The 10,049-nt window shown below is 40.1% G+C and overlaps 1 protein-coding gene across 3 annotated transcripts in view; it reads left to right on the top strand.

Annotated features, from left to right (window-relative positions):
• The first annotated feature begins 1,179 nt into the window (after positions 1-1,179).
• Positions 1,180-10,049, top strand: part of CA6 (carbonic anhydrase 6) — a 76,045-nt gene continuing 67,175 nt past the window's right edge. Inside the window, exons 1-2 of one of the 3 annotated variants that reach the window (XM_043996802.1) lie at positions 1,180-1,284; positions 2,461-2,570. In XM_043996802.1, coding sequence (XP_043852737.1) covers positions 2,533-2,570 — 38 coding nt within the window. In that variant the 5' untranslated portion in view covers positions 1,180-1,284; positions 2,461-2,532. Of the gene's footprint in view, positions 1,285-2,459; positions 2,571-10,049 lie in introns of those variants that run through there. The other 2 variants (XM_043996805.1, XM_043996803.1) reach the window with 2 other exon arrangements.

Raw genomic sequence — 10,049 nt, 5'->3', positions numbered from 1 at the left:
CACGACAACTTTACTCATCATTCTTGGTTCCCAAATTCCTTGAATGGTTAGATGTGAGGAAATGAGGAATGGTCTCCTCTCAATAAGAATATGGTAGTCACCATTCAAATTACCCTCCTCCAGACCTGTTTTAGGACAAAGGTCTCACATCCTTTCCTCCCCCTCCAGCAAACAAAATCATATGGTTATAGGAGTGTGGAGCTGGTCTCAATTAGGTCAATAATTAGGGTTGGGAATACTGCATTCCAATTAGCTAGTCTTTGCTGGTAGATTGTTTTTTTGTTTTTTTAGTGAGGCAATTGGGGTTAAGTGACTTGCCCAGGGTCACACAGCTAGTTCAGTGTTAGAGGTCGGATTTGAACTCGGGTACTCCTGATTCCAGGGCCGGTGCTCTATCCACTGCACCACCTAGCTGCCCCCTTTGCTGGTAGATTGTAACCCTTGAGTAATCAATTAATGATGAAAAAGGGGAGGGTCTATTTGAGCTAGGGACTAGGGGATAAAATGGGGCCTTCGAGCCTCCATTCTGGGCACTCACCAGCTGCACATTGGGTTGCTCATTCCTGTGAGAATGACAATAAACGAGCCTTTGACACATCACCACTGTTGAGTTCCAGAAAATTATTATTGGAATGATTTACCTCACAGTAGATCATAGATTCAGAGATCATGTAGAATATTTGCCTGATTTTACAGATGGGGAAACTGAGGCCCATAGTCACAGAAGTAGTAAATGGCAGAGATCGAATCCAGGGTCCTCTGTCTCCAAAACCACCATTCTTTCCTCTGTAATGAAACTGACTTCCTGGCCTAAAGGCCAAGCATATCCTGTATCATTTCACAAGTGTGCTCATGTAGAAGTCAATCTATTTGGAAATATGAAAAGGGAATATACAGTCCAAGACCTCTCCAAAATTAGAAGCCAAAGGAAAACATCATATGGGCCTCTTCCGTACACAAATGAGACAAGGAGCAGGAAGCCCCAAGTTGTGAAGATCGTTCTGTTGCCATTTTTGATGAGATCTGATTTCTATTAAGCTTTGCCTTCAGAGCAGTTTAAGACAAAAGGCTTCAGGACTGAGGTAGAAAGACTACAAGGGAAATGGAGCAAGAGGCTATATTGGGGATCAGAGCCAATACAAAAGGGAAGGAAATGAGAAGGGAAATAGCAATCTCTCTCTCTCACGTTAGCTCCTTCTTTACCTCGACATAGTTCTGGCTCACCCCCTTTGGTTTAGTGCTTCTGGGTTATGGGTCACACTGAGTAATGCCTGAGCTGCCATGGTGAGTAATTCCCTGACACAGAAAGCCCTCCACTCTTTTGTTCCTTATAGTTCCTGCTGGGCTTTCTGCTAGATGGCTGTTCAAATGCAGGCTCTTCCTGACCTGGTGATTTGTTCCTTGAGCCAGCATCGCTCAGGGATAAGGTATCCCAGTGAATACTGGATGCTGCATTGTTTTTCTTGAAGATGACGTCCTGCTTGGGCTCCCATCTTCCCCACCCTCTCCATGCTGAGTTTTCAGAAGAATGTAGGCTACCTGAGGGCAGGGATTGTTCTCTTTTTGTCTTCTATATTCCCAGCACCCAAAGCTGTGCCTAAGAGTAGCTACTTCCTATTAAGCACCTACCTGTAGGAGCTTTCTAACAATAAAGATGAGCTGGGACAGTGGAGAGAAGACTGCATTTGGAGCCAGAGGATGATTTTTGTTGTGAAGATAAAATGAGATAATATTTGTAATATACTTTGCAAATCTTTTTTTTTTTTTGGGGGGGGCAATGAGGGTTAAGTGACTTGCCCAGGGTCACACAGCTAGTGTCAAGTGTCTGAGGCTGGATTTGAACTCAGGTCTTCCTGAATCCAGGGCTGGTGCTTTATCCACTGTGCCACCTAGCTCCCCCTTACAAATTTTAAAGTGCTATATAAATACTAGCTATTATTATTATTATTAGTAGTAGTAGTAGCAGTAGTAGTAGTAGCAGCAGCAACAGCTAAGTGAGAGGGTTCAATTAGATGACTTCTTAGGGTCTGCCTGCCTCTGAATCTAAGATCATTTGTCAGTTGGATTGACAAAGGCCCACAATGAGCTGCTGAGGTTGTCATAATGATATGCTGAAGCCAGTTGAGATACTCTTCCAAATATTCTTTTTTTTTTTTTTTGCTAATACCACCTTAATACACAGAATGAACACATATCCCTCAAGGGGATTGTTCTTGGGAAAGAAAGGTCCAGTTGGCAATTGGGTTATGCTGCACATTAAATTCAAATGTGGTAAATAAGGCCAATTTCATCTCATTAGAAGCTTTTGTTCCCATCAAATGGGGCTATGAATGTCCTTTCATGTCGTTATTCTAATTGAGCAGGGTGGGGTTAGTCTGAACACTGTGGGTTCCTGTCTCTAGGAAGAAGTAAATAAAAAATGTGTCTTGGTTGAAATTGACTGGCAATTTTTAATTACAGAATCTGTGTTTCTGTGAGTGTTTTGGCCTTTAAGAGACATCATGAGCTGCTGAAGGTGATGAATTAACTGAGATGACTGAGTCTACTGAAGAACTGCATCCTTTTGTTAGGTATTTGAAAATACATTATTTGTAGATATAAGAGTTGTCTATCATGAGGTTTCTCACAGAGGGACAAGAATAGACATCTTTCTGCTCCAAGGGAGTCTTTGATTCCTGCCAGGAGGGAAAAGCAAGGTCAGAGATTGTCCACTCTGCTCTCCTCAAAGAGAGGGGGCATCGCACCAGGATTATATTTATCTGTTCCCTTAAATAGTATTAATAATTATACTAATGTATAATTTATAATATATAATAACTTATAACTTGTTATTATAATCAATAATTAATTATTAAGGAATATAATTTTTAGGTTCAAACTACAGCTCCTGATCATTCTTTCTTTTTTTTTTTTTTTGTGGGGCAATGAGGATTAAGTGACTTGCCGAGGGTCACACAGCTAGTAAGTGTCAAGTGTCTGAGACCAGATTTGAACTCAGGTCCGCCTGAATCCAAGGCCAGTGCTCTATCCACTGTGCCACCTAGCTGCCCCTGATCATTATTTCTTTTTTTTTTTCTTTGTGGGGCAAAGGGGGTTAAGTGACTTGCCTAAGGTTGCACAGCTAGTAAGTGTCAAGTGTCTGAGACCAGATTTGAACTCAGGTACTCCTGAATCCAGGGCCGGTGCTTTATCCACTATGTCACCTAGCTGCCCTCAGATCATTATTTCTTTTTTTTTTTGGGGGGGGTGAGGCAATTGGGGTTAAGTGACTTGCCCAGGGTCACACAGCTAGTAAGTGTTAAGTGTCTGAGGCCAGATTTGAACTCAGGTCCTCCTGACTCCAGGGCCAGTGCTCTATCCACTGTGCCACCTAGCTGCCCCAGATCATTATTTCTTAATGGGGAAAGGGGGGAAGCCCAAGTTCTGTATCCAGAGTTTCATCATCTTCCCACCAAATGCCAGTTCCACAATGAACACGCATAGCAAATAAACTTATTTATCCTAGTCAATGGCAAAACATCCAAAGTCTGTGAGTATATGAGAGTATACACCAGATGATACAGAATGAAGAGCTCTTCCACTGGGGATGAGATATCTCAGCTCAACCAACAAAGAGTCTCTAATATGATCCAAGGGAAAAATTCTCTCAAGTCTCTAGAGTCGCAAGCTGAGATTAGGGACATAATGGAGACTCTCAGCTCCTCTGGTGTTGGCTGTTTCCCAGTCTTTTTCTCCCTTCAACAACCTGAAGGGAAGGGAAAAGGAATAAACAACTTATATAGTGTCATGTGGCAAGCCCTATTTTACATATCAGGAAACTGAGGCAGAGGTTAAATGACTTGTCCAGGGTTACACAGCTAGTAAGGACCATGAGGATGGATTTGGGCTCAGGTCTTCCTGACTCCAGACCCAGCACTGTATCCATGGTGCCGCCTGGTTACCTCTGAGGGCGGACCTGAAGAGAAGTTGTAATGGCCATCTCTTGTCTTAGAATTGGAAGCCAGAAGAAAATGGATCTCTTTTCTCCCTTGCTCTCACCAATTGCTTGGGCAGTAATCAATCTCTACCAAAGAGGAGAGAGTCTCCTTGGTCCTTTGAGCTAAGGATTACATGAGATATTGTGCAAAATTTATTCTAATATTATACTTCGATTGCAGGGTAGAGCAAGTGATTTGTACATTGTTTTGTAGATGCACTAAAGCATTTACTATGTGCAAAACCCTGTGGGTACAAATAGTAATAGTAACATAGTCACTGCTCTCAAGCAGCTTACAATCTAATTTTCTAATAATAAAGGTTATACTCCTTAGGTCCTGACTGTATTTTATATGCCTGAGAACACCTTATCTTGGCCCTGAATATTCTATAAGATAGTAACTTCTTTCAAGTATTATTTATTTATTTATTTTTAGTGAGGCAATTGGGGTTAAGTGACTTGCCCAGGGTCACACAGCTAGTAAGTGTTAAGTGTCTGAGGCTGGATTTGAACTCAGGTACTCCTGACTCCAGGGCCAGTGCTCTATCCACTGCGCCACCTAGCTGCCCCAAATATTTTTTATTTTAAAAATTGCCAAAATATTTTACTTTTGCATTATCTTCATTGCTTTTAAAAAATGATAAACATTTTAATTTGTAGTTTTGGGTTACAATTTTTATCCCTCTTTCCCTCCCTCCCCTCCCCGCTTCCTGAGCCAGCAAACAATCAGATATGGGCTATACATATATGATTATGTAAAACATTTTCATTTCTTTTTTGGGGGAGCAGGGCAATAGGGGTTAAATGACTTGCCCATGCTCACACAGCTAGTAAGTGTCAAGTGTGTGAGGCTGGACTCGAACTCAGGTCCTCCTGAATCCAGGGCCGGTGCTTCATCCACTGCGACACCTAGCTGCCCTGTGTCTGACTCTGATTTGGGATTTTCTTGGCAAAGATCTGGAGCAGTTTGCCATTTCCTCCTCCAGCTTATTTTACAGATGGAGAAACTGAAGCAAACAGGATAAAGTGACTTGCCCAGGGTCACACAGCTAGTAAATGTTTGAGGCCAGATTTGAACTAATGGAAAATAAGTCCTTCTGACTCCAGGCCTAGCACTCTATCCACTGCGCCACCTAGCTGCCATCATGTAAGATATATTTCCACATTAGCCATATAGCAACAACAACCACAAAAAGCAAGAAAAACAAAGTGAAATAATTATGTTTCATTCTGTACTCAGCCTCCATCAGTTCTTTCTCTGGAGGTGGATAGCATTTTTTACCATAAGTTCTTTGGAATTGTCTTTGATCATTGTATTGCTGAGAACAGCTAAGCTATTCACAGTTGGTCATCATTGCTGTATACTGTGTTCTCCTGGTTCTGCTCACTTCACTTCGTGTCAGTTCATATAAGTCTTCATATAAGGCTTTTCTGAAACCAGCTTGTTCATCATTGCTTATGGCACAATTGTAATCATATAGCACAACTTGTTCAACTATTCCAGAATTGATGGGCATCACTTCAAGTTCCAGTTCTTTGATACCACAAAGAGAGCTACTATAAATATTTTTGTACATATAGGTCCTTTTTCTTGGATATCTTTGGGTTACAGATATAGTAATGGTATTGTAACCCATACCTTGTAACAAAGAATGAAAAAGAAAAAAAAAGCAATTCAGCAAAACTGACCACATTGACCAAGTCTGAAATATATGCAATATTATACATTCACAGTCCTCCAACTCTGCAAAGAAGATTTCTGATCTCTCTTCTAGAGTCAGGCTTGGTCATTTATAATTATACAATGATGTTTAGTTTCTTTGTTGTTGTTGTTCTTTTCATTTACAATGTTGTCTTCATTTTGTATATATTTTTTCTTGGTTCTGCTTACTTCACTCTGCATCAGTGTGTGTCTTCCCATGCTTTTCTGAGTTTTTTTTTTTGGGGGGGGGGCAATGAGGGTTAAGTGATTTGCCCAGCGTCACACAGCTAGTAAGTATCAAGTGTCTGAGTCCAGATTTGAACTCAGGTCCTCCTGAATCCAAGGCCGGTGCTTTATCCACTGTGCCACCTAGCTGCCCCTGAGTTTTTAATATTTATATCTTACAGTAACATTCCATTCATGTACCACAATTTGTTTAGCCATTCCTCAATTGATAGGCATCTACTTGGTTTCCAGTTATTTGCCACCACAAAAAAATGTTGTTCTGAATATTTTGGTGAATATGAAACCTTTCTCCCTGTGTTTGACTTTCTTGGAACAGATGCCTATTGATGGGATCTGTCGGTAAAGGGCATGGATATTTTAGTCACTTTTAAAGTATAATTCTAAATTGCTTTCCAGAAAGGTCGGAAACCAATTCTCAGTTTCACCAAGAGTATGTTAGTGTGCCTGTTTTTCCATAACCCCTCCAATATTGATTATTTCCATCTTTTGTCATTTTTGCCAGTTTTCTGGGTATGAAGTGAAAGCTCAGCATTGCTTTGACTGCTTTTCATTAATTATTCACAGCACTTTCATATGGTTGTTAATCGTTTGCAATTCTTTTGGGAATTGTTTGTTCATATCCTTTTGACCAATTGAGAAAATATCCATTAAGAACTTCAGGGGTGACCTGGGATGAGAAGTGGCTGCCTTAGTTTCTTTCAGCTCTGTATGAAATGAATGTGAAGCCTTCTTTGAAGGTCATAGATCAGTCTGGTAGGAAAAGCCAGGACACTGAGAAAATCTTGGTTAAAATAGGACAGAATCTTATCCAACAGAGAATGAATAGACCTACATCAATTTAGTGTGGAAGAGGAAGATAGCCCCCTCTGTTTACTCAACATGTACTTATCGATTAACATAAGTGCCCATTTTCTTCAATATTTCCAGAATCTCCTTTGTTACATTTTCTCTTCTGAACATTGAGAAATTTTCTCTTTACCTAGTGACATTTTATGTGTATGAAAATCTGATGTCATCCTATTAAATAAACTTTCACAAGTTACTTGGCCACTTGGTCCTCAGTTTCCTTATATGGAAAATGAGGTACTAAAATACAAGACTCTAGGTTTCCTTCAATGATGGTGGGGAGGGAAGGTGGGGATCATTCCTTGAGAAGGAAAAATGCCTTTTTTTTGTTTTTTGCAGGGCAATGAGGGTTAAGTGACTTGCCCAGGGTCACACAGCTAGTAAGTGTCAAGTGTCTGAGGCCGGATTTGAACTCAGGTACTCCTGAACCCAGGGCCAGTGCTTTACCACTGTGCTATCTAGCTGCCCCGGAAAAATGCTTTTTTAATACCATTGAATGAGTTAAGGCAAGAAAGAAGCTGTCAGGACATTTGGTTATGATTTCCCCCATCACATGTTTAACACAGAATATTGTATCAACCAACCAATATTAATTATTGACTGTCCCAGATGGACAGCTAGGTAGCACAGTGGATAGAAAACCAGGCTTGGAATCAGGAAGACCTGAGTTCAAAGCCAACCTCATTCGCTAACCAGCTGGGTGACCCTGGGCAAGTCACTTAACCTTGTTTGCCTCAGTTTCCTCATCTGTAAAATGAGCTCTAGAAGGAAATGGCAAACCACTCCAGCATCTTTGCCAAGAAAACCCCAAAAGGTCACAAAGAATTGGGCATGATTGAAAATGACAACAATAAAAGTGTGTCAAACGCTGTGCCAAGCACTGGGAATACAAAAAGAGGTAAAAGATAGTCCCTTCCCCTCAACAAGCTTCCAATCGAATGGAAGAGACAGTATGCAATCAAATATATATATATAGCACACTATAGACAGCTTCATACCTTACTTATTTAGAGGTAATTTATTTAATGATCTCAACTCTTTGAAAGTTAGCCATAAATGAGGAAATAAGCAAAAAAAAAAAAGATTTAGGCAGTCAAAATCGATGTCATCAAGTTGAAATTTTATTTTACTTTCAGAATAGCACTTCAGGTCCTCATTTGGAACCTGTTTCCTCTTATTTTAGAACTAATTCTAACAATTTTGGCTATCTGATTTCCTAGATTGGAACAGAAAATTAGTTTCCTCTATCTGAAAAATTCAGTTATTCAAAAGACTTGCTCCATAGCAATTAAGATATTCCTATATCTGGCATTAACACAGAGATTCAACTTACACTGATTACTTTTGAAGAAACAGAATCAAGGAGAAGTCACCAGACTGGCTGGGGGAAAGAAGTTGTGCTAATCATTATAATAGGAGCCTATTAATTTTTTTACCTTACTGAATTTCATTCCAGGTCTGGAAGTGCTTTCTAAACAGTAGGCAATGTAATGCAATTCAGCCAAAGGAGTCTCTATTATAATTTTTGTTTGCTGGAATCTGACCTAAAACAAGGTAAATTTCAGTAGATAAACTGTAGATATGAGTATAATCCTTCCCCTGACTAGGTTGTTAACATGTCAGTCTGTATTCCCATCTATCTTTATACTTGCATGGAAGAATAATGAGATGCAGTTTGGTGTAGTGGGCAGGGTATTGAACTTGGTAAGGAGGACCTGAATTCAAATCCTTTTTTATATTTTTGCTGGCTGGGTGACCCTGGGCAAATCACTTGATTTTTCTGTTCTTCCGTATATGCACTGTAAAATTGGAGGCTTAGAATTAATGGCTTCTAAGTTCCCTCCCAGTTCTAAATCTATCATCTTAAGTTAGAAATATATGAATAATGGACGACATATCCAAAAATACAAATTTATCTATGTTTTGGAGAAATTTTGTCCTGGCTCCTGATATTCTAATCTAGATCCTTGCTTTCAAGGGGTCTAAAATTCTTTGAGCAGAATATTCAATGAATCTAGGGAAACAGAGACACGAATCTTTTATCCATCACCAACCTCACATCCAACTTAAGAATTCATTTTCTATTTCCCAAAGACTCACTCCATTTGATGTCTCGGGCTTTTGCCCATCTATAAAAATAGATTTCTCCAGTGTGGGTTTACTGCCTGAACTCACTTTGACATCACAGCAGGGAGATGGGAGGAGGAAGGAAAGCCAGTGTGATACTTAGACTTCAAGATCTAACATTATCTTTTCCCTCTGGCTCACTCAAAACCTAATCCTTAGAGTCTCCCCAATCTCTTTATCTGCTGGTTGGCTGCAGAGTAAATGTTTGCAATAACTTGCTGAGATAGTCTTTGTATGCAACCAAAAAATAATTGCACTGTGTTTTCCCCTGGCTGCTGGATGTGATAACTGCACAGTGTCTGCTCCAGCCAGAAAAGTACTTACCAGAGAGAGGCAACTTCCCTATCTAAAGTGATGGTGGCTCAGCTGGCAACTGACTGCTCAGTGGAGGGAGTAGAGGTATGATCAAAATGCTTTTATGGATTTTCAGAATGAGCCTCTTGAGAAATTTTTTCCCTAAGTTTTACAATGAGGGGAAATTATGGGCTTTTGCAGAAATGAAAGCATATGATTCTGGTGCCTGACGTTGGTTTTCCAGAATAATTCAATAGTCTCATCATTATAAGAACAAAACAAAATTACCAACCAACATGTCTATAGAGAGAGTTTGGTATAACTAAGAGTTCTGGGCTTGGAGTCAGGAAGGCCTGTCAAATCCTGTCTTAGTCACTTACTAACTGGGTAACTCTGGGCAAGTTACTGTGATGTTTAAAAGGTTTGAGGGGGCAGGTAGGTGGCACAGTAGATAGAGCACCAGTCCTGGATTAGGAGGACCTGAGTTCAAATCCGGCCTTAGACACTTAACACTTAGTAGCTGTGTGACCCTGGGCAAGTCACTTAACTCCAATTGCCTCACCAAAAAAAAAAAAAAAAGGTTTGAGACATGATTTGTGGGGAATTAATCATTTTATTAATAATGCTAGCATTTTATTAATAAAAGAGGTCAGTGGCACTCTCAAATGCCAAAGATAAGCATGGTGGCGTGTTTACAGCTTATATATGCCCTTGGAAAAGTGGGTGTTCTAGAGGGTGGCAATCAACTTTGATTGGTTAACCAGTAATGAGAGAATGAATATTATAATGATAAGTAGGCTTGCTCCAATGAGAGACTGAGAGAGTGACATGTGTGACTCTTGTATAAAGAGACTATTG

Source organism: Dromiciops gliroides, chromosome 3 (genome assembly GCF_019393635.1).
Source record: "Dromiciops gliroides isolate mDroGli1 chromosome 3, mDroGli1.pri, whole genome shotgun sequence".
In the NCBI taxonomy this organism is placed as follows: Eukaryota; Metazoa; Chordata; class Mammalia; order Microbiotheria; family Microbiotheriidae; genus Dromiciops; species Dromiciops gliroides.
Note: the sequence above shows the minus strand (reverse complement) of the source record. Positions and strands in the feature narration are given on the sequence as shown.